General features: G+C 38.4%; 1 protein-coding gene across 4 annotated transcripts in view; it reads left to right on the top strand.

Moving 5' to 3' along the window:
• Positions 1-25,456, top strand: part of Col14a1 (collagen type XIV alpha 1 chain) — a 213,879-nt gene that overhangs the window by 79,256 nt on the left and 109,167 nt on the right. For 3 of the 4 annotated variants that reach the window (XM_047519058.1, XM_047519081.1, XM_047519073.1), the window contains exons 11-19: positions 387-516; positions 1,654-1,799; positions 4,726-4,855; positions 8,169-8,308; positions 16,433-16,559; positions 17,944-18,083; positions 18,561-18,693; positions 20,046-20,105; positions 21,632-21,783. In XM_047519058.1, coding sequence (XP_047375014.1) covers positions 387-516; positions 1,654-1,799; positions 4,726-4,855; positions 8,169-8,308; positions 16,433-16,559; positions 17,944-18,083; positions 18,561-18,693; positions 20,046-20,105; positions 21,632-21,783 — 1,158 coding nt within the window. The remainder of the gene's footprint in view (positions 1-386; positions 517-1,653; positions 1,800-4,725; positions 4,856-8,168; positions 8,309-16,432; positions 16,560-17,943; positions 18,084-18,560; positions 18,694-20,045; positions 20,106-21,631; positions 21,784-25,456) is intronic. The other variant, XM_047519065.1, reaches the window with a different exon arrangement.

The following is a 25,456-nucleotide window of genomic DNA, read 5'->3' as shown; positions in this document are numbered from 1 at the left end:
ATCAGTTGGACAAAAAAAATCAGAGTGCTTCCAATCATTCTTTTTTTAATCGTTCTCTTTTATGACTAATAAACCTTTCAGATGCTCCCCAGATTTCCAAGGAAAAAAATCATTTGTCTACTATTATGAAACGGACACGAGTAGGATAATGATTATCTCAGGAATGACACAATTTCCACTAGATAAGAATGAATAAATGCCTTTGGCTGCATTCCATAAAAGACACATCACTTTATGTGGCCATTCAAGGAGAATTGGTAGCCATGAGAAAGGAGGATGTGGCGCAAATAATAAAATAGCAAATGAAATGTTCGTGCTGGGGAAACTTTTGCCTAGTTCTGCATATGCATGTTCCATACTCATTCCTCAAACCCTTCTTCACACAGGTGCTGGTGGATGGAAGCATATCTTCCACGGTGTTGAAAAACTTGATGTCTTTAACTGAATATCAAGTAGCAGTATTTGCAATATATGCTCACACGGCTAGTGAAGGCCTACGAGGAACGGAAACCACACGTACGTATTTAATTCTACACCACTTCTGACTTGGGCAGTCTGCTTAGGTGGCACTTCCTAAATCGGGTTGCTCTGGTTGTACTGATATACATCCTAAGGCAAATTCCTAGGAGATAGTACTCACGCCTCACGTGGTGCAGGTCCCATGCTGTAGCTGCTGATTTTCAGTGCTCCATGTGGAAATGGGTGTTATCAATCTCTAGAACGTTTAGGAGAGAGCAACCGTGGTGGTAAAGGGTGCAGAATCACTCATTGCTTATTAATCAGATAGTCAGTAAATGCCTCTTATGAGCCAGGAACTGTGTTAGAATTTGTCAGTAGGAGATGAGCAAGAGCTCTGTAGCTCTTGTGTCCAGTAGACAATCAAGAAGATTTTGCTGCATGTCTCTTCATTGTTCATATGATTGTAATTAAAATCAGCTTCTGAATGCTAGCAATTCCGTCCCTGGGTATGATCATGATAACACATAAACAACACACACACACACACATACACACACACACACTCAGAGAATCATGGGGAGAGAGAACCGCTTTTGAAAAGATCAACCATTCTTTTCATAATTTCAAATAATGAGTTTCTACTACGTGTTAGACACTATGAAACTTTTGTCTCAGAATATCTACCTCTGAAAGAGCAATAACAATTTAAAAAACACTGAGAACAATATTCCAGGCACTATGGTAGTCATTCTCTATACATTTTTGGATTTATGACTGACAAGAATCTGTGAGGTGGGTGTTAATGCCTTGACTTTGCAGAAACATTTGAGTGACCATCCTTACTCTCAAGGATATTTTTGTGTAGTAAGGAGTGGGCGTGCAAACCAAGGACGTATAAACATACTCGTGCAATGAAGTCTTTTAGACACACCAACAGAAGTCTGCAAGTGTAAGAAAAGTCTTGAGTGTGCCTATGTATGAGAAGAGCAGGCAGGGTCACATTTTGAAGGATCTAGAATTATATTTGTAAACAATGTTTCCTGTTTTTCATTTGCATTAAGCTAGGAACTTGCAATTTATCCTAATCCCTTTCTGCCTCCCCCTTAAACATGGCCAACTTTGTTTCTTGGTTGTTCCATTTTTCTCAAGGACACTTATAAATGACTGAACATTAAAATGAATTTCCTCTTGCAGTTGCTTTACCCATGGCTTCTGACCTTGAACTGTATGATGTGACTGAAAATAGTCTGCGAGTCAGATGGGATGCAGTTCCTGGGGCCACAGGATACCTGATCCTCTACGCTCCTCTCACAGAGGGCCTGGCTGGGGATGAAAAAGAGGTAACTCTCTGCACCCTACTGCACTCCTAAGAGTCTTTGACTTTTTAAAGACGTATATATCTATATCTCTCTCTCTCACACACACACACACACACATGTACATATATATATATATATATATATATATAAAATGTAAAAATTGAATGAATAGTATGTAGAAAATTCAGATTGACAAGAAAAAAAATCATTTATAATCCTACCACCTAAAGATAATGATTTAGTAACCTTTAGCTAACAGTCTTTATGAATGATTTTTTTTTTTTGAAGGGGGGACTAGGGATTGAACCCTGGGGCGCTTAACCACTGAGCAACATCCCCAGCCCTTTTTGGTATTTTATCTAAAGACAGGGTCTCCATGAATTGCTCAGTTCCCTGCTAAGTTGCTGAGGCTGCGTTTGAACTCATGATTGTCTTCCCTCAGCCTCCTGAGTCACTGGGATGACAGGCCTGTGCCGCCACTCCTGGCGTGAATGCATTTTTTTTTTCCTGCGGTGCTGGGGATCGAACCCAGGGCCTTGTGCTTGCAAGGCAAGCACTCTACCGACTGAGCTATCTCCCCAGCCCCATGAATGCATTTTTAATACAACAGATGAAGGCTGTTTTATAGCCTGCCATTTTCATCTCATTTATTGTGAATATCTGTCTGTACCATTAAAGACTATTTTACATAGTCATTTTGTAGTATAGTTTTCCACTGTTGGTTTGTATAGGTTGTATTTAAACTCATATTATTGGACATAAAGGGTAACTTGTATAAACTATGCTTGAAATTCTTAACATTCTTACTGGGTATTTTTGCATGATTGTCCAGTTATTTCCTTGGGATAAATTCCCAGAAATGGGGTTTCTTTAGTGAAAGGAGTATGCAAATTATTAAAGCTTATTCTAGATATTACCAGATGGTTCTAGAGGAAGTGTATATAATTTCTTTTATCATATACAGTTCATAAATGGTTATTTCACCCATGAGTACTGATATTTTTTACTAATTTGAGACATAGACAAAAACATCTCATTGATATGAATTTTTGCATTTATTTTAAATCATGAATATTTGATTTTCAAATTATTTCTTTCAATACTCAGTACTCGTTTTAAATGTACAGGGGGCAATTGTTAGAATGCGAACATTCATGAGAAAAAGATAAAGTATCTTGACCAGGTTGTGGAGTGGAGAAGAGAGGCAGTTTAGAACTTGGTTCTCTAACATTGTTTAAAACCTGCCTCTGCTGACTGCAATCAGCAAACATCAGTGAAAGCTATGGTGAATCTGAGTATCAAGAACAGAGCATTGGTGACCTGCATTCTCTTATTTCTAAGGCTAATAAAGCTTTTTTCCATTCAGATGTCAAGTTGATCTTGATTGTTTTGATAGAAGAAAAAGTTACAAATGATCCTGGAAAGATGCTGAGCCACACTAGAAAACAGGAAAATAATAACTGAAGGAAATACTGATTTCTAACTAAAGTGATTCCTACCAACAGATTAGTGAAATTTTTTGAGTCTGATAATAGCATTCAGCAGTGAGTACGTGGGGGACAGTCACACCTCCACTGCTGCAGGCATGGAAGCCGCTGCAGCTGCTTTGGAGAATACCTTGAGATTCATCATGATGCTGAAGATACATACTGTTTAGATATGTATCCTAGGGAAACATTTTGAAAGGGATTTTTCAATGAGGCTACTTGGTCAGGACAAACACTGCAAGCAACTAGCATAACATCAGCAGAGGAATGGAAAACAGTGATATATTTATAGAAAAGACTCTCAGAAGAGAACTAATCATGTAAACTTGTCCCTGTGTATCAATATGCATGAATCTTGAAACATTTTATGGACAGAAGAAAGAAGAACAAATTATAAAAAGATTATGTTGATAGCATCTCATTTGTGTATTTTGTTAAATGTATAGGACCAAAGATTAGTAACAGATTTTATACATATATGTACAAAATTAAAATATGAAGCAGTAAGATGTATATCAATATTAGGGTAGAGGTGGTGAATCAAAAGAATGAGAATGAACTTCTGTTTTATCTGAATATATTAATTCTTTCTAAAGTAAGATATGAAACATATGAAAAAATTTTCATATTAAATTTGAGTAAGGGAAATATAGGGATATGTTATATTATTTTCTATATACTCATGTTATATGATGCAATATTTCAAAGTTTAAAAATCTAACTTGTCAGTAACACTTGTAGTTGTGGGACTGGAGACAGTTTATGGAGATTTTCTTCATCCTTTCCAAGCATAAAACTAACCTGTTACACGATTGGCTCTCAGTTGTTGCACAACTGAGATTATTGGCTAGTTGACCAACTCCAAAGGTTAGAAATAGTATCTCAGAATCAAGAAGCAAATTGTTAATTCAAGTATCAAGGTAGGCTTATCATTTCAGAACACTAGAAGGGACCTGCAATCCAACCGGATAGGCCCCCTGTTGAATGGGGTGGTAAAACTAGCCCAGCTCAATTGAGCTTGAAGCAAAAACTGGGCATCCAGCCAAAACGCTGGTTAGAATTAGCAAGTAGTGACAGATGCCCACTTAGCACTGCCTCTAGCAGGCTGGCCTGGGTTCATATCTCTACAGAATATTTCTGACTCAGTTCCACCCACACTATTCTGGGGCCTAAACATCCAACATTGTTATTCTGGTTGCAATTGCCATTTATCCAGATGCAAAGAGTTATCCTAATTCAGCATGCATGGGTACATTCAATTCTGTGTAGTTCCATATTATGTGTTCCCAATATAAAATGCAAAACAATTAAAAATTGAAGACAGAAACCTGTCTGACGAAGAGGTTGTGTGGAGACACAGGGTCTTACTCCACAAAGTCTCACCTTTGTTTGAAAGTGCCACTTGGTTCAGGAGGAATAAACCCATCGGCCAATGATCTAATTATGTGTGTTCTTTTCAGATGAAAATTGGAGAGACCCACACAGACATTGAGTTGAGCGGGTTGGTCCCCAATACCGAATACACAGTCACAGTTTATGCTATGTTTGGAGAAGAGGCCAGTGATCCTGCTACAGGACAAGAAACAACATGTGAGCATTTCAGTCATTCAGATGAAATATGGTGATAAAGTCCAAATAAATGTTAGGATTGGAAATACCAGTTTAAGGTTGAAATCTTTTAGAAACCTATTATAATATAGAAAAATGCACGTTTTATTTAGGGGAAGGAAGTGCATTTCTTCTGTCCTGCATTATAATGAGGAATATGAATGTAAGAGCATCCTCCAAATAATTCCAACTGTGTCTCTGTCTGAATTCAATTGCTCCATTTGGATGGAGAAGGAAGAGCTCTGTAAGGGCTTAGGATCATAGCAGCTGGGATGGGAATCTCAGCTCAGGTCATTTTATCTGGGTGACAATGGGCAAGTATTGTAACTATTAAAAGGACAATATCTTACAACATGTGGTTGATATGAGATTAAATACATAGCTACATGTGAAAGCACTTAGCACATAATTACTCAATGTTTGTTTTCCACTCATCAAGATGAATAATTTTTTTCTAAAAAATCTTTGCTATCCTTTTATCTGAGCCTATTATTATATTTGTTTCATGGACTAAAAAAATTTTTGGCAAGGCTAATATTGACTTTTTGTTTGGTTGATTTTTGCCATGTTGGGGATCATACCCTGTATTGGACATGCTAGGCAAGTGCTCTATCACTGAGCCACATCCCCAGTCCTATAGCTAATTTTGACTAAATACAGGGACTTCATAAAAATTTTAGGAAATGTATACATTATCTATATTTTAAAAATATGTCAATAGGTGAAATACTATCCTGGTTTATTAATATGTTTTCCTGTAGACTACTAAAAGTGTGACTCTATTCATGATCTTTGGAAACATAGGAAAGTTCAGAGGACTTTCCCACCACTCTGAGCTTTGGGAAGAGATGAGTAACAACTTTCTATAGTACCTTCCAGATTCTACCTGGCAAATACATAACTGAAGCTTAACACTAAGGAAAGAAGTCTTCACGCCTCCATTCTTTGTTAATTGAAGCTGTATTGTTCTCACACTTCAGAGAAAGACCAAGTAATTAAAACAGTAGACAAACAAAACTGGAATGGAAGAAAAGAAATGAATCTTACTAGAAAGTATCCAGTATTACCACTTGACTTAAGTGAATTTTGGGATACTGTCTGAAAGAAAAGTCTTTCTTCTCTAACTCAAAATGTTCATTTATTTATAAAGTTTAAAAATCATGTACTATTCTTAGGATTAGCAGTTGATTAAAAAAAAAAAAAAAAGAGGTACTACAGGTGATGTTCTGGGTACCAATCCCTGAGACTGACATTTTCACTCATTAAGGAAACTGGACTTTGCTCTGTCATACTTCCAAATATAACTGAATTACAGAAAAATGTAGAGCTAAATGTGCAGAATACTTGTTAGGTTGCTTTTCTCTTTCCTATACTTTCCCTCTAGCTCCTTAAGTATTAAGAAGGTCACTAACTCCTATAAGCTCTTTATCGGCAGAGAATCAGTATGTTCTGAATTCATGAAAGAATTGGCCTTTAGGTTAGGGAGTATTATGCCTGTGGCTATGGCCAGTAATTGGCAAATTTGTTTTCAAGATTTTTGCTCTAACAGCACTGTTGGAAATTGTGGAATGAGAGAGACAGAGAGAGGGTGGGGGAAGTTAGCTAGCATACTGGTTAATATCACCAGCTCTGGAATCAACTTCCTGGGTTAAACTTATTGTTCTTCTGTTCTAGTAACAGTGATTTTGACCAAACTACCTCAGTTTTTTTATCAACATAATGGGGATAATTACAACTTCATCCTTGCAGTCTAATGTAAGGATTTAGTGGGATAGCATATGTTATATGTCACACCCATGGAGAGTACTCAATAAACGGTAACAATTATTGATACTATAAATCTGTACTTTAAGTCTCATGAAACTCTAGAAATTATGGACAATTTTCAGTCTGTTGAATCAGAAGGGGCTCCTTGAAGAAATTAACAAATCTATGGAACTGACAGGAATCTGCAGAAATACCTCTTTAAATAATTTTACAGTAACAACAGAGTAAGAGACTGTTCATTTTTATTTAGTGTCACAAAAGCAATGTGATTGTCCAGGGCAGGTAATTATTCATTGATTCCTTGAGTATTTATCAAGTATATTCTATACTGGAGACAGAGATGGGGACAAAATTAAACCAAATTCCTCAATCCCCTGAGGTTTCAATACATTAGGGGAGAGAGAGACAATCAACCCAAAATGGGTGGTGAAAGGCATAAAGCAAGAAAATCGCTAGGGGACCCTTGGGGTGGAGGAGTTATCTTACACGAGAGGACCAGGGAAAGACTCATAACGAAGGAGGCATATGTCCAGGCCTGAAGGAGGTGAGGCTCGCAGCCCCGCAGGTACCTGGGGAAGAGCCTCGTAGCGGACTGAAGCGCAGAGGCCTGTCTGAGCGTGCCTGGAGGTCCCTGCACCAGAGAGGGAGGGTCGCAGCAAGTGGCATGAGCCAAGGGCAGGATGGTGGGAGAGACAGCAGCAAGATGGCAGTGGGCCAGTTAAGTAGGGGCAGAACAGCCACTGGAAGAACTAAGGAGTGGGCAGCCATTTGGGCAGATTAGCAGAGAGGAGCAAACGTCTATGGCATAGAGATTCACCGGCGCTAAGGGTGAGCAGTTAGAGATTCCGGAGATCACCAAGCCAGGAGCGGGGCGCGGCGTCCATCCAGTCGGTACCAGTGCGAGTCGTGGAGAGATGGTCTTAATCTGGGAGGAACTGATGGTGGGTTAAAAGTGGGTTTTGAGAGAAAAAGGAATCCAGAAGGACCCCAAGGGTTTGGGTCTGAGTGACAGGAAGTGTAATGTTTCCATTTGCTCAGAAGGAAAGACAGAGGGAGAAGTTTGGGTCAGTGGGCCAGGTGTTGATATTAGTTGGAGAGGCCTAACAGGCACCCACGTGGAAATGGCAGGTGGCTCTTCCTCCTTTAACACGTTGGAAGCATGGAGCTGAGAGGCAAAGTGGCTTTGCCAGAGTCACATGATAGTGGAGTGAAATAGCTAAGATTTGATTTCAGTGTTCTTGTTTTTAATCCATCAGGATTCTGATTTTACACTAGCCTGACCAGAGGAAAAAGCTACAAAATATTACTTACATCTTATATTTTTTTTGGGGGGTGTATCTTATTACTGCAGTTTTTCTCTATCAGGAAAACTTTTTATTTGCTAATTAGACAATTCATTGGTTATTTTGGATTATAAGTTTTTATCATGGTGACATTTTTCATAAGAAATAGTTCAGAAGTCAAAGATGCAATTTCTTTTTTATATTATTTAAAATTCTCATTATTTTCTGTTCCATTTATTGTGAAGTGCCTTTGTCTCCACCAAGAAACCTGAGAATCTCCAATATTGGCTCTAATAGTGCTCGATTGACCTGGGAACCAACATCAGGAAAGATTCATGGTTACCGGATTTTGTATACCAGTGCAGATGGGACTGAAATCAATGAGGTGAGTTTCGAACAGGATGTGTATTTTTTAGGTCATTGTGTGTAGTTCTAAGTGCATATTCAAAGCCTAGTGACTTAAAACAATACTAATTATATTCTCTCGTAGTTGCTGTGGGTCAGGAATTGGGGCTCACCTGTGCAGTTCTGGCTGGAGCGTCACATGTATAGTTAAGGCACGATGCTGGCAGGAGCTGGTTTCACCTCAATGGCTCCTTTCTTTTCTTTGTTATTTTTAGTTGTACATGACAATAGAATTTATTTTGATATAATTATACAAGCATGGAATATATTATTTTAATTAGGACCCCATTCTTGTAGATATACTTGATGGTGGGATTCACTATGGTATATTCATATATGTACAAAGGAAAATTATTTTGAATTCATTCCACTGTCTTTCCTTTTCCTCTCCTCCCTCCCTTCTCTTCATTCCCCTTTGTCTAATCTACTGAACAGCCATTCTTCTCCTCCCTCCTTATTGTGGGTTAGTTTCCACATATGAGCCAAAACATTCAACCTTTGACTTTTGGGGACTGGCTTATTTCACTTAGCATGGTAGTCTCCAGATCCATCCATTTACTGGCAAATTTTATAAAGTCATTATTCTTTATAGCTCAGTAATACTCCTTTGTGTATATGTACCACATTTTCTTTATCCATTCATCTGTTGAAGGATGCCTAGGTTGACTCCATAGCTTAGCTATTGTGAGTTCATATGCCTGGTACTCTGGGAAGACTGGAATAGCTGGAGTTAAACTTTGTGTCTCTAAGTAAAGTTTTCACATGCTGCTTCTAGCATGCAGCTTCTGGGGAGTTGGCCTGGAAGCCCACAACACCTGTCTAAGGAGAGAGTGTGGTAAGTGGAGGTTACAATGACCTGGGCTCAGAAGTCATTTGATCTTACCTCCACCACAGTCTGCCAATAGGAGATGTCACAAGCTCCTGCCTGTATACAAGGCAGAGAAGCAGATCCCACCTACCACTGGAGACTTGTCAGTCACACAAGAGGAACATGTAGGCTGGGAGATGTACACGTGACCATCTTGGGAAACTGCTGTCTACCACGGTGGGTGGGGCTGGGAAGTGTATACTTTCATGGAAATATCAGACTAGAAACAATGTCAACCTCATCCAATTTATCTCTGCTTTTGATTAAACTGAGCCTCATTAGATGAGACAAAATTAAAAAGATGAATAATTCTACTTTTGTGTAGAAAGATGCTTTCAAATAATAGAACTTATTAAACTCATGAAGAAGCAGAATCATGCATGCAATGACTAATACTTTCAGAAATTCTTTCCTTGGAAATATGTTTTGGTAAGATAGCAAGGTTATTTTTATTTTATTTTTCCTCATCTTGGTCCAGGAAGCTAGGATGAAGAGAAAAATATGTTGGATTGCATCACTTGTATTTTCTCACCAAATAAAGCAAGTATTTTCATATATAGGGACAAAATTTTTCTTACAATTAAATCTAAGCAATAGTTTACAGAATGTACCTTTACAAGGGAAGTATAACATATATAATGGATGGTTCGTAAATGCACATTTAAAACCTACAGAAATACAACTCAACATCTCTCATTAAACCTGCATAAATCCTGAGAGTAAATAATTCTGATGAGTCTGGGGTCACTGGGACTAGTTGCTTTGTTTTTGAAGACAGGAACCTGGAGCAGTAAAAGATTAAAATAAAATCACTGAGTGATAGTGTCTCTTTTTCACCAGTAATAAAGAAACCACTTTCCCAAGAGTTGCAAACTTAATCCTGTAGGAGGATCAGGTGGATAATGTAAATGAGTAGAAATAATAATAAATGCGCAGAAACAGATACACCTGCAAAGAAACACACTCTCACCTGTTTTTCCTGAAACATGAAGTTAACTTATGGTATATTTTGCCTTCCCATTTTGGGGACATAGATGTAGGAGAAATTCTCTACTGGGCAATTTGAGACCAGTGATAAATGATAATAGACAGTGGACTTTGAAGAGTATGTGCCATTCAAGATGCATCGAGTCTCAGCTCCTAGTGTCCAGGGAGCTGCCAGATCACAGGACTCTTGAAGAGATAAGACAGACTTCTATTTTTATATAAAATTTACCAATTAAAAATTGAACAAACAAAATAACATGACAGCTATATTCACCAATCAATGCATGTTCCTGGTATGCTTCTTTAGTAATAACTTTTAATAAAATAGAACTACACTTGCACATAGGCAGGCTATATTTATGGCTCTGTTATATGTAACATAAGTATATAATGAAAAAAGAATGTTGTCTTTGAACATTCAAGCTGCTATAGCAAATTGCTTAGACTGGGTAACTTATGAACAGACATTGACAATTCATAGCTCTGGCAGCTGGGAAGCCCAAGATCTAGGCACCAGCAGATTCAGTGTCTGGTGAGGGCATATTGCTCATCATGGACACTACCTGCGTTCTCATATGGCGGAGGGAGCAGACAATCCCATAGATCTCTCTAACAAGGGTGCTAATTCCTCATGACTTAATTACCTCTGAAAGGCCCTACCTCTTAATATTAATACACCAATTTGGGAGGGGGCACAAAGATTCAGACCCTACTAGCAGTTAGGACCTCATCTAGAATTTTGTATTTTTTTTTATCTTTGCAGAGAATAGCCCCAAACAATATATTGTTGAGAATGTTTGCTTGTTTTTTTTTTTTTTTTTTGTAGTTCCGTTCAACCTTAGGCATGCCTTTAGCATTTGCTATCTCTAATTTGTGTCTCTAATTTGTGTTTTTCTGGGAAATTAGAAAACTATGTTAAAATTGAATTTACAATATGAATCAATGGGCTCTGAATGAAGATCTGAGAAAATTTTATTTTAATAGAATTGCATAAATGTGTGTATTTTTTAACATTTGTTTTGACTGGTGCCTGTGTTTTCTTATTTCTTTATTTTATTTTATTTTATTTTTTGGTACTGGTCATTAAACCCAAGGATGCTTAAATACTGAACCACATCCCCAACCCTTTTTTGTATTTTATTTTAGAGACAGGGTCTCACTAAGTTCCTTAGGGCCTCCCTAATTGCTGAGGCTGGCTTTGAACTTGTGATCCTCCTGCCTCAACCTCCCAAGGCACTGAGGAGTGCACCACCCTGCCCAGCCCTTATTTCTTGAATTTTAATCATGCAGTTGAGATCCAACATTGCTGGATAAGTGCCTTTTACTTAAATGCAGTATTATTTTACCTGACTTGAGAATATGTGATTTTTAAGAGTGAATATTTCTAGCAGTTTTGTTTAATTTCTATGAATTTATGCTTCTATGTTTAAATAATGCAACAATTGGGAATTTAGGAAATTCCCCCAAAACATTCTGGAATGAACTTTAGAAAGTTCCAACTCAAATCTACTTTGAAGATAACATGAAAGCTTTATTTTAAATGCAGTTAATATTTCTCTGCTTTACTTCCAACTCCTCTACCTTCCCTGTCTCCCTTCCCCTTCCTCTCACCTTTCCTCCTTCACTTTCTCTTCTTCCCTCTCTCTCTTTTCTGTATTGTCCCCCTCCCCAACTTTTTGGAGACGGGGAAAGAAAAGTAAACCAGGACGCATAAACCGATGATGATGATGATGGTGAGGATAGTGCTGCTGATCATGGCAGCTACCACTTGGGTGTTTACCACGAGCCTGTAACTAAGTGTTCTGGAGAGAATCTTTTTTTTTTTTTATTGTAAACAAATGGGATACATGTTGTTTCTCTATTTGTACATGGCGTAAAGGCATACCATTTGTGTAATCATAAATTTACATAGGGTAATGTTGTTTGATTCATTCTGTTATTTTTCCATTTCCCCCCACCCCTCCCACCCCTCTTTTCCCTCTATACAGTCCTTCCTTCCTCCATTCTTGCCCCCCTCCCTAACCCTAACTCTAACCCTAACACTAACCCCTCCCACCCCCCATTATGTGTCATCATCCACTTATTAGCAATATCATTCATCCTTTGGTTTTTTGAGATTGGCTTATCTCACTTAGCATGATATTCTCCAATTTCATCCATTTGCCTGCAAATGCCATAATTTTATCATTCTTTATGGCTGAGTAATATTCCATTGTATATACATACCACAGTTTCTTTATCCATTCATCAATTGAAGGACATCTAGGTTGGTTCCACAATTTGGCTATTGTGAACTGAGCAGCTATGAACATTGATGTGGCTGTATCTCTGTAGTATGCTGATTTTAAGTCCTTTGGGTATAGGCCAAGGAGTGGGATAGCTGGGTCAAATGGTGGTTCCATTCCAAGTTTTCTAAGGAGTCTCCACACTGCTTTCCAGAGTGGCTGCACTAATTTGCAACCCCACCAGCAATGTATGAGTGTACCTTTCTCCCCACATCCTCGCCAACACCTGTTGTTGCTTGTATTCTTGATAATCACCATTCTAATTGGGGTGAGATGGAATCTTAGGGTGGTTTTGATTTGCATTTCTCTTATTACTAGAGATGTTGAACATTTTTCCATATGTTTGTTGATTGCTTGTAGATCTTCTTCTGTGAAGTGTTTATTCATTTCCTTAGCCCATTTGTCGATTGGATTATTTGCATTCTTGGTGTAGAGTTTTTTGAGTTCTTTATAGATTCTGGAGATTAGTGCTCTATCTGAAGTATGAGTGGCAAAGATTTTCTCCCACTCTGTGAATTGAACTACTGTAAGCATTGATGTGGCTGCTTTACTGTCCTTTGGGTATAAACCGAGGAGCAAGATAGCTGGGTCAAATGGTGGGTCCATTCCAAGTTTTCTTAGGAATCTCCACACTGCTTTCCAGAGTGGCTGTACCAATTTGCAACTCCACCAGAAATGTACAAATGTAAAGCCACAGTTTTTAGACCCTTGAGGGTCTGGTGCCTGCCAGCAATGACTGGGTTGCACAGCCCAGAGAGCAACCCAAGTCCCTCACTGCTCCCTGAGGACTCTTCATCCTGCCCAAGTTAGGCTGAAGTTAAGATTTTAGCTGAACTTGGAAAATTATTCTCAAAAATAGTTGCAAAAAAGTGAGATCATGGTTGTTATCACCTCTTCAGATTCTTCTCTTACATCTTTAAAACACCACCAGCAAAACCAGTTCCAGAACCAATATTTTAAAACCTAACATTATAATTAATAAAAATGATACCAAGTCTTTATGAAATAATCAATGATTGAATTGTATAGAATAGTCTATTCAATATCAAATAAAATGCTTTATTAAATAAATTAGATCCTTTTAAATAGACCATCTATATAATAGACTATATAAATGTAAGTATAATAAAAGGTGCATACTGATACACATTTTTTCCCCCTTTTAGTCTCTCAGTATACCTAAAAGATTTGATTTTAACAGCTTTTGTGTATGATGGATGTATTTTCCTTCCTATTTGTCTCAGATTTGATACTTAGAAATTTGTAGTCAAGGACTAAGGGAATTCCATTTAATAGTTTTATAACTATTAATTCAGTTAACTCTTTGAACCTCAGGTTCCTCTTTGGAAAACCATTCTTATATGTTGGAGGAAACTCTAAATAAAATAATGTGTCAAGTTCTTGACACTCAGTGCTCAATATATCTTAGCTGTGATGAGTCGAAGCAGTAGAAAGCAATATCTAAATAGAATTTTGGAAAATGTCTGGAACTCGTATTTTGAATAAGGATTTGTGTTCTCTGCGGGTTTAAATAATAAAACCATACTGTAAAAGGAGAATAGGATTTAGAGTGGGGAACACCTGGGTTTAAGTCCTCAGCCCTAGCTGGTTCCCTCTGAGACAGGATCCTTACTCACTTTTCCCATCTTCAAATTGGGGGTGACAGTCAGTGACCCCGCAGCCTGTGATCAGGGTCAAGTGCATCTGTGCATGTAAAGCATGCAGATAATAACAGACTGGGGCGAACACTAATTGCTAAGAATGAGCTATAAAGTTATTGATCCCTGGTTCAGGAGAAGATAATGCATATTTTCAGTGAACTATTGCTACATGACGGAAACTCAGTTTAAACTGCAGCCTATGGTCATGCTGTGTGGCAGAGCTCAGCAGGGACTGCTGGTCTCCACTCTGTGGTGTCAGCTGAGGTGACCCTTGAATCCCTCTGGATTGGGGGCTGGAACTGTCAAGATGACATCTCTCCAGTCTGGTATCTCAACTGGGGTGACCCGGAAGGTAGGAGTGACTGGCTTTCTAGCAGAGTGTCTCAGGGTTCTAGTTCCACAAAATGGAAGCTCCGCTCTCCAGGTCAGTACCTTTTTGGACCTACAGTTGATTCCTCAGTGGTCTCTGGACTAACTCTGAATTTAGAGAAACCTTTTCTTATCTCTTTATAAGAAGCTCTTTGGAGCCTCTTATCTTCATTTTCATTTACTCATTTTATTCATTAAAAAAATATAATTAAACATACAGTGGCAAAGAAATTAAATGAGGCCCTGCCCACAAGGGGCTCAGCAGGAGACAGACATTAAATAAAAAAGATGATAAAATGCTTTCAAATGTTATTTGTGTCAGGGAGGAAAAAAAAAGTGCAGTGTTAGAGAATAACCATCTGAGAAATATGGAAACAGAAACCTAAACCCTCTGAGGAGGTCATATTTAGGGGCAGTCTGCCAGATGAGGAAGAACTAATTTTGAAAAAAACTGAGTAAGAGGGTCACAGACAAAATGAATTGCTTGTGCAAAGGCCCTGAGGTAGGAAGGTTGAGAACATCACATCAGCTGCTATGGCTGGAACCCAGTGGGTCATTAGGATCATGGCAGAGAGGACTTGTGCCCCAGATTCTGCAAGGCTGAGAGGACATCCAAACCCAAAGTCAGGGCGCTTGAATTTGATTTTGGAGGCAATGGTTAGCCAGTGAAGGTTCAAGTGGGCAAAGGTTGTTTTGATTGCCATGAGCAAACCCAAAGGGTGCCAACCTTGGTTGGCATCAAGGTTAGTCATTGACAGCACTGAAACTAGAGACTTCATTGACATTGCTCTTATTGGTGTTGCTCAACAGTGTCCCTTGGAATCATTCTAAGTGGAACCTAATTTTGAAGTCTACTCTCAGATAAATATGACCATTGTTTCAATTTTCTAGAATATCACCAGAGCTAAGGTACCTTATTTTAAGTTATTGTAAGCTTTGTGAGAAGGTGTGTAAAGTCCTGGGTAGGTTCCACAGCATGGTCCCATCCTGTGCTCCTCGGCAGCCCAAGACCCAGCCTCTTGGTGATGAAAGTAGGTGGGCTCTTCTTTCTTTCTTCTCAAGGGTGACTTTGATTAGGACTCTGCTGTAGAGATCCTCCTATCATCTCCTCTTTATGTTTTGTTTCCTCAATATCTATTTTTAAAAATTTTTTACAGACTGCATTTTGATTCATTGTACACAAATGGGGTACATCTTTTCATTTCTATGGTTGTGCACAATGTAGATTCACACCATTCATGTAATCACATGTACATAGGGTAATGATGTCTGTCATTCCACCATCTTTCATGCCCCCGTCCCTCTCATTTCCCTCTATGTAAAATTCCCCCATTATTCTCTCACCCCAACCCCCATCTCCATTATATGTCATCTTTATTCTAACCCTCCCCTCTTCTTACACCCTTGGTCCTTAACCTCAGGACTTCATCCCTTATGTATCCCAAAGAGATTCATAGATATTTACCAAAATAGGTCTTTCTGTGAGAGATAAAAGGATATTTCAAATATTCTCCAGTTTTTACTGCTTTTAGTGTTAATGCTCCCCTGATTCTCCCTCTGCCTGGTTGGCTTCCTGTGTGGTTCTTACGGGAGTTACTGTACATTACCCAGCAGAGCCCAGGAGTGAACCCAAAGCTGGCTGCTCTAGTTGATCCATCTGGAAACATCACACGTATTTATATCAGCTTCTTAGGTTGTGTGCACTTAATATCCTCCAGGAATGGAAATGATATTGGTTTCAAAATTGTCCTGGGAATTAACTGGCACAAATTCTATTTAAGGGTGTAAAGTTAGAATAGTGTATATATAAACTGACTGGTCTTATAATTCAGTAGGTTTTTTGAACTATTTTATGGCCCCGCTGTCTGCCAAGTAAACCACAGACAATAATAAAATGAATCGGCTGCAACTACTGTGATGATTCTTGTCTGCAGGTTGAGGTCGATCCGATCACTACGTTCCCTCTGAAAGGTCTGACGCCCCTCACAGAGTATTCCGTTGCCATTTTCTCCATCTATGAGGAAGGGCAGTCTTTGCCTCTGGTTGGAGTTTTCACCACAGGTAAGCCTCCTTCGGGTTTGGAAGGTTTGCAGAAGTAACCAGGTAGAAATCAAAACCTGAAGCAGCTTCTTCACTTGTGATTTTAAAGATATGGCATTTTAATTTTTTTAAAGTATTATTAACAAATGAACAATTTCATAACTAACATATGTACTGACTAATGGTTTCAAACCTGAGCAAGGAAAAGAGAGAGAAGTTGATCTACCTTCAGAATAGCTAAGTTTTAAAAAGCATGTACATTGTTCTTATTCTAACCTCACACCTTTTTCTTTTCTTCATTGATGTAAACTTTTTGCTTCCTTCTTCCATTCATGTGTGTGTCTTAAGTTGCACTTCCAAATATTGATATCGGATCATTTTTGGCCAATGAAAAATGGAAATTTCTTATTACTTAACCTAATGCATCATTACAGCTATTTTTGTGTTTTCACGGAACCTAAAAATCTTAATACAACAAAGAATGTTTTAAATACTATACTTCAATAGAAGGCATGCATACATTATTTTCCTTTTCCATATTTACCCAGTAGTTGCCCAACGAACATAAAACTTTTTGCCTCTTGGTGCTACAGTTGTGTTGTTTGCCTTCTGATTTTGTCAATTGCACTCAGAAACAAATTTAGTTCTCTATTGATGAAAAGACAGGTAGTTTAGAGAGAAACGAGAGTATTGATTTAGAAATGTTTACAGAAAGATGCAATAATTTCACAAAGTCTTGTGAGGTCAACTCTGGTTGGAATTTTCCTCATGTCCTATTAGAGTTTCAAAATCCCTCATTTGAAATACTAAAACCAATGACTTGGAATTTTATTTTGGGTGTAGTTGGATGTTTTGCTTTCACTGTACATCCCCAAAGTGTGTAAGCTGCAATGCACTGGAAGGTCTGAGACATCACATTTCACTTCTGATGACATCCCTGTGTACACATTAGAAGGACGAAGGTTCTTTCCCAGAATTTAGTTCCAGCGAATGATCTAACCACTGAAGCAAAAAACCTAAAAGGGAGCACTTCTCCAATCTCTGGGGCACCGTTTTGTTAATTTCCTCAAAATGCAGGGAAGATAATATCTTTATAAATTAAGAATATGGCATTTTAATTTTTTCACACTTAAAAGAAACAAATAAACTAAGAGTTCTGGAATTACTGGGAGAAAAGTTAAAATTTTGTTATTTCCATGGTTTTCTTAATTATGCTGTTGGCAGATGCTGGAATAGTAATTTAATGCCCCACTGGACTGATGGGTGCTGCCTCTCCTTCTTCTGTGGTTTTCCAAAAGCCAAAGATTCCTCATGGAGTCTTTTCTTCCCACAGCCCCTGGGAGCTGCTTGAGTTTTGGCTTTCTTGCCCTTTCATTTCCCTAACAAAATCTCCCTGTGCTTACAGAGGAAGTTCCAGCCCAGCAATACTTGGAAATTGATGAGGTGAAGACAGACAGCTTTCGAGTGACGTGGCATCCCCTCTCTGCTGAGGAAGGGCAACACAAGTTGATGTGGATTCCAGTCTATGGCGGGAAGACCGAAGAGGTAAGTCATCTGAAAATGATGAAAATTGATCTGGAGCATGTTCTCTGCTGCACTGGAGTTGTTCTTCAATTTTAAAGTAGATTAGGAATTCCAGAAGTCTTTAATATTGTGCAAGGCATGGTGTTTCATAAAGGTCAAATCATATTATTTTTCTAAGACTCAAATGCATTGTCACCAGGGCTTCAGTTATGTATCTTATGTATTTTTAGATTCTTTTACTCTCATACATACCATGCAATAAAACTTCAGAGTACCACCTTTGTAATAGGAATAATTTATTTAGTGAGGGAATTGAAAGAAATAAGGTCTCTAGTTGGACTTTAAAGTTGATTTCAGAAGCCTTGGCGTTCGTTATGCTTCAGTCTTTCTTGATTACACTCAGAATGACATTTTTCCTTTTCCCTTTTTAAAAAAAAGTTTCTTTTCCCTCTTTGTAATTCAACTAAACCTGATTACTGAAGGCCATCTACTTTTCAGGTTGACCTAAAGGAAGAGCAGGACTCATACGTTATTGAGGGTCTGGAACCTGGCACTGAATATGAAGTCTCACTGTTGGCCGTACTTGACGATGGAAGTGAGAGTGAGGTGGTGACTGCTGTTGGGACCACACGTAAGTCTTGTTCTGGGCAAGTCAGACTTCAGCAGCCCCCACTATCCACACTGGCCCTCCCTTCACTCCGCCCAGCTCCCCCTCCGTCAGCCTTGTCCCTGACTACATAGACTTCAATTATTCTTTGTTCTTCAGAATTCTCCATATATCTCTACCTTCCATGAAACTGACATGTGAAGAATCTTAACATCCTAAATTCTCATCACCATGGGGACAGGGATCATATCTGTCTTGTACATTATTATATTCTCCATACTTAGCACAATAGTTGGTTTGTTTTCCCTGTGCAATAAATATTCATTGGATGGATGCATGAGTGAATGGGTGGGTGGGTAGAAGAAAGGATGGAATAATTTTTAAATGAAGAAATTGGCAAATAAATATACCTATGGTTAACAGGTCCAAGAGTTTCTGGAATTTTCCAAGTTGATCATGGTTCCAAGAGTTTTGTACAAAATTCACTCATTGATTGATTTATTCCTTCGTTTTAAAAATGTGAGGTATTAACTGCATATTAAATTATCTTAGACAGGGTTTTCTGGAATCAGATTTTGAGACAGAAAATTGCATCCAGAGGGTTTATTGAAGAGGGCAGTTAGGAGACACTTATGTAAGAAACTGAAAACTGTCAGATAGGGAATAGGGAGAAGCTGAAACTGAGCCCTCTGCTAATTCTGTTAGCAGCTCTAAGGTTGGAATCGCTCTTTTGAATTGCCCCAAATTGTGGCAGAGGAGCTGGGCCTTTGTACCCCCATATCACCAGTCACTGGTGTTGCACTGAACCTTAGCCAGGCAATTCCTAGAGCTGTGGAGACCTGGAAGCCAGTATCCCAGCCCCTGGTGGAGGGGTGTGTTGATCTGCTTGAGTGCAAAGCTCCTCCTTGATGCTCCATTCCTCGGTAGACCCAGGGAGGATACAGGAAAGAGACAGTGCACTTCTTGCCTGAGCACATTGCTCTCCTTGGTGGTCTTGTTTGGCAACCTTTTCACAACTTGGTCTCGCAACACTGTTTAATTTCCTTTAATTATCATGGCTATGCCTCTATTTCAAAATAATTGGGAGGTTTCATAATTTTGTGGATGTAACTCTGATGTTTATATGAAGTCTGGTATCTGTGATGCAAAACCAGCCTCTTTGGGCTTTGGTTTCCTTATTCATGGAACAGATGTGCCTGCTTTACTTGAACTCACTTTTCTTGTCTTCCAACCGTAGTCAAGCTTCTTGTGGGAAGAAAGTAAGATAATGGAGATGAAATTTTCTTCAAAAGCTATTAAGTGATTTTTGCAAATTTATCGAGGTATTATCATTACAAAATTTTAAAATAATGAATTTTTGTTTGTTTGTTTTTTAGTTGATAGTTTTTGGACAGAAGCAGCCACAACCATAGAACCTACCAGACCTGTGACTTCAGGTAAGGACTCACAGGAGCCCATTTTCCCACACAGAAGTTACATTTCCCAGTTTAATTTATTTTATAATTGGGAAAGAGTTGCTGCTCCTTTTCTTCTCTGGCAAACCAGTTCACATGTCACGCCACTCCAACTCTCAATATTTTCTTTACTGTTTAACTCCAGCCATTTAGTCCACCAGCTTCACTGCTACATCTCTGCCTTTTCCATCTTTGTCTTAGATTCCCATTCACCTTATGGAGCATGTAAATGTAGTAACATCCCTGGGGGTCTTTGCCCTCCTTTTAATCTCTAAGGCACGTCCTATTGCTCTGTTGAGAATTATGCATGTCATGGTTTCGTGCATTTTTGTGGGTAACTGATTTTTGGCTGGTCTATTGTTCTTCCTCCACCAGCTATTTCCTCTCCCAGCTTAACTCTATCTCCATGGCAATACACCTCCCACCTAGTTGTCAGAGTTGAATAGGTGACATATAAATTCATGTCAGTGGTTCACCATTACCCATTCATTCACTCATTCATTCATTTCCTCTTCAACTAATCTCTACTGAGCCCTCATCCAAGATCTTTCCTGATAGTTCCTGCTTCCGTTCCTGTCCTCAACTGTATTTCCTACTCTTTCCCCATTTTTTCCTGTCATCCAGAATTCCTTGTCCTGAATTGAGGACTTCTCTCCCATCCCCACTACTTGGTATCCTGCCCTAGTTTTGCCATGTAAATGTCCATCTTTTACCTCCTCTGCGACATTCTCACTGCTTTTGTCAAGGTTATGTCACTGTGTATCTCAAAGACCTAACGCAGTCGGACACACTGGAGGAATGCAATGAACGTTTTCAGAATGAGTGAGTGAATGAATGAAGAGAAAGAAGATGCAGTAGAGATGGACAGGAAGAAAGGCAGTCAGGGTAGAAGGGAGAAAGGAGAAAAGCAATTGGACAAATGAAGGAGCAGGCACCACCAGAGATGAGAACACTGGTGGGGGAGTTTGGACAAATGTCAGAGAAAAAAAGATAATAACTGCGTGAACTGAAAGGATAGAGGCACCCTGGGTGGAAGAGTTGTTCTTGAGTGACAAGTGTTAAAACAGAATTGGGGGACACGTAGATGGAATGTGTGTTGGATGTTGATTGCACATGAAGGGTGATGAGATCTGATTCCACTTAACCACTTCTCCAACACAGCAGTCGTGTGACTTGCTTATGACCATGCTTCCCTTTGGGCTCATGGGCTGAATTTTTAGTCCAGGAGATTACCCCAGGGTCTACTGAACAGTGTGTATGCAGGGCTGATAATCGGGAGTAGTCCGTGACCTCACCTTGTACATGTCTCTAAACCCATGCTCCTTTGTACCTGTAGGTATCTTGACTTCCCATTAACCACTGAAGTGCAGCTGTTCTTGCTTCATGTGGATCTGTATCATAGAGCTGTCTTAAATGATGCTCTTTGCCACTCCACAAATAATCTCCATGGCTCATTTTGGAATACAACCGGTTGAAAATTCTTTAATCCTCCCTTGTGTTTATTCCAGCTTTCCAGACAGGAATCAGAAACCTGGTTGTAGATGATGAAACCACTTCTAGTCTGCGGGTAAAATGGGACATTTCTGACAGCAATGTGGAGCAGTTTAGGGTGACCTACCTGACAGCGCAAGGGGACCCTGCAGAAGAAGTGGTAGGAACGGTCTGTATAAATACAGCTAAATAGAAACTCCACAGACTTTCCTAACAGAACTAATGAGGCAATCTCCAGGAACTAATGCAAGATTTACTGCTCATTGCTTGGTGACTCTACCATCTCCAGAAACTAATGTTCTTTGTCAACCCAAACTTTACTGCTGGTTTCCTGATAACCTTTCTATCTTCAAAATTTGTTCCATATACAATGGAACTATAAAACCTCTGAATCTTGTTTCTAACATTGCTTCTGCTGCCTTGACTACTTAGAACACCAAAATTGGGTCATAAAAGGCCCATCACATACTTATATCTGTAGGTAGATAGGTAGATAAAATGTAAGACAGGAATTTAACTTTTTTGCCCTTGGCAATCTGATAAAAAACTTTTAAAACAAAATGCACATGAACGGTCTTCTTTCTTAGTTGATGTATTTCTAACAAAATGTCATCTGTTTAACAAATAGTTACTTTTTATTTTATTGATACCAATTCATTTCAAGCAGATTTACAGTCATTTCTTGTATATTCTTAATCTTGGGTGTCTCTCCTCAGGGATTTAGATTTTTATATGTTGTGTTTTCTTTAAGTTGATCTATCTTTATTTCTTTTTTTTTATATGGTAAACCTGTCACCCTCTTTATCTTGGCCTCCCCATGTTTTCTTAATTTATGTCATAGTACTTAACTTGAAATTGTTCTGTAGATGTGGGTCTAGGAACCAGATAGCTCCAGTTTTCAGCCAGAAGAAGTTTGTCTTTTTCATCATGCAATATGATTTAGTGAGCTTCATTAATTGAACTTTTGGTCCTGTGCTGCATTGTTTTTGACACTCTAAGAAAGAAATTTTCAAAATCCATCACTGCTCAAGAATAGCATTATTCTTTCATTCCCTTTCTTACTTAAAAAATCTTGGTTGGAAAATCATTTTTATTTATGTGGATATGTAAACAATTATTTGAGCTCAAAATTCTTTCAGGAGAGCACTCTAACAGATAGAGGAAACCTTATAGGGCACAATGGTGACCTCAACAAGAACCCTGTCTAAGCCAGAAGATCCATGAAATTGGTCTGGGGGTACTTGTGGAAAGTTAATGGACACAAAGAAAATCCACTCTCATCATACATTTCAAATGATTCATGACTTAAGTACATTTTAAAACATGTACCTAAGTATGGCAGTTAATGTTATAATTTGGAGTGTTTTATTTTTCCTATCATTGTTCTCCTATCATAGTTCAGTTCCTAAGAGGGAGAGCCATAGAAACTTCCCAGCCTATGGGCTATTTTTTTTGTTTTGTTTTGTTTTGTTTTTGTGGATTTTTCTTACTCTTTCCAAGAAACACATTAGCTTCTTGGTGAATTATTCCTCCTAATTGGGAAACAATAACAATTTAATCTCACACATGCACTTGTGAGCTACACAAGCCAAGGTAAAATAATAATAATATTTACTTTGGGTTGTTTCTAGATGATTTTCCCTTTGCTAGTTTCTTTCATTTAGTTCTGTTTATTTTTGAAACACTTGGACACCTTCATGAAGGGGGAAAACGATCAAAGTGTTAGTCTGCACCAGTTAAACAAACCTTTAATAAAAATGAAAAATATTGATACATTTGGTAGTGGTTATTTACTATGCAGATGTATTTGTTTTTGTATTTTGCTTTTGCTGTATTAAAAAATGTACTGTAGAATTCGTTAAACATCCATCTCGTTGGTGCATTTTAATTACACTGGATTTGCACAGACAACTTACACGCACTTTCTTAATTAGGGTCTCACCTGAGGATCAATCAAGAACTTATGTTTCTTCAAGTGTTAGTGCTATATAAATGTATTAGTATTATTACTAGAAATAGAAAGTGGGGTGCATCTAAGTTGAGATTATGAAGCTAAGGTAGGACCATCAGATGTGGAGCTATGCCAAAGGTCCACAGACCAAATGGTATCTTCAACTAATGGTGACTGCAGGGAAAGACAGATGACTAACACATATTATGAAAGCAAAAGGAAATGGGTCCAGTGAAGAGGCATGACTCTTAACAGGTTTCCAAATTTTCCTTAACTATAAACAATGATTATATGAGGAAAGAATAAGAGTTTTGGAGAATAATACCGGTATATAGTATTGCAAACCAAAGAAAACAGGGTAATTAAATTTACCAGTTAAGATATATAAATTATTTATACACTTTCTAGGTGTAATCAAATCTACTGGATACTTTCAAGAAAAAAATTTGAACTCTTAGAAATAAAACTGCCTGCCAATATTTCATAAGGATTGACTTTCAACTCTGCTTTGAAATTGGAAGAAGTGACTGTGACATTGCCTCAATTGTGTTAGAGCAGGGAGAGCTCTTATTTATTTATTTAAAAAAAAAAAAAACTGGTCTTGATACTGGACTCTGTAGAGCCTAGGTGTCAAAAGCATTAACTGTGACCTGAATTCTCAGTTGTAAGGCATTTTCTTGAGTTGAACTACTCAAAATGGGGCTTGGTTTCCTACATGATAAGTCCAGATTTAAGGTTAAGTTTTTAAAAATGTGGATAGCCATTTGATATTGCTGCAACAATCCAAGAACAAAATCATGATCACTTTTCTAGCAAATTGGTGTCAGTGTATTTTATACAGATATTGGTCTACAGTGGATTGGAATTAAAACAACAATACCACCATTACCTCTTAGTCTTTAATCACAGGGAGTTGGAGAACCATTGTCTAAAAACACAACTTTGTAAGGTGGGACAACAGTGAGATATAGGGGATTCTCTTTCTACCTCAGGCAACAACTTGCTGCCTGTGGTCCAGGCTGCTCTAAAGAAATTTGCGTAGTAATGGAACCAGAAATGAAGTTGCATTTCTGCAAAAATGAAAAACATGAAGTTTACTGTAATGTTTTCATTATGTTTAACTATGAGCATCTTTTATAGATTAGTTTTAGAAACAAAACCACCATCTGCTATGACCTGCCACACTTATTGTTAGTACAGGCATATATATATATATAACTCCACTTTGCCTAAACAAGCAGAGGCCAAACAGGAAGAAATGTGCATACTCCAGAAATTTCCATTTTACTGTTAGGAATGAATATCATGAGGGTAAAAAGTTTAAAGCAATAGCCTTGTGTGGAGTAGGGAGCCAAGACTGAAGCAAGGTGTGGACTAGATCCTGGCATTTCAGTTTGACTGGGTGGGCTTCAGTTTCCCCTTATGTAAATGAATGTAATGACACCCCTTACCTCCAAAGGTGGTGATAAAGATTACGTGAATAACTGTATTCAAATTCTTGAATAGCATATGTTTCTAGGTAGGTAAGTGAGAGCTATTGTTATAAGTCACAGCAGCTACTTCCTGGCAAGCTAGATAAGTTCTCCAAAACCATCACACCACTTTTCAATACACCACAGGCTGAACTTGATTGGTTGCAAGGTCATGTGTTTTTCAGTATGAAAGATGACCTTATTTAAGGAGCATCCACATGGGTGGTTTGCTAGACAGACAGCTTGGAATGAAAGCCCTGGCTCTGTGCTCCAAAAGAGTTATATTTAAGAGAAACACCCCTAAGGAAGTTACACTGACAGAGTAATACAAGTCAGGGCACCACAGTCACAATTCTTCCTTAAAGTCCTTAATGCCAGGGTTGTCTGACTTTAGAATAAAGCAGAGCCCCTCTTTTTCA

The sequence above is a fragment of the Sciurus carolinensis genome, chromosome 1 (genome assembly GCF_902686445.1).
Source record: "Sciurus carolinensis chromosome 1, mSciCar1.2, whole genome shotgun sequence".
NCBI classification, from domain to species: domain Eukaryota; kingdom Metazoa; phylum Chordata; class Mammalia; order Rodentia; family Sciuridae; genus Sciurus; species Sciurus carolinensis.
Note: the sequence above shows the minus strand (reverse complement) of the source record. Positions and strands in the feature narration are given on the sequence as shown.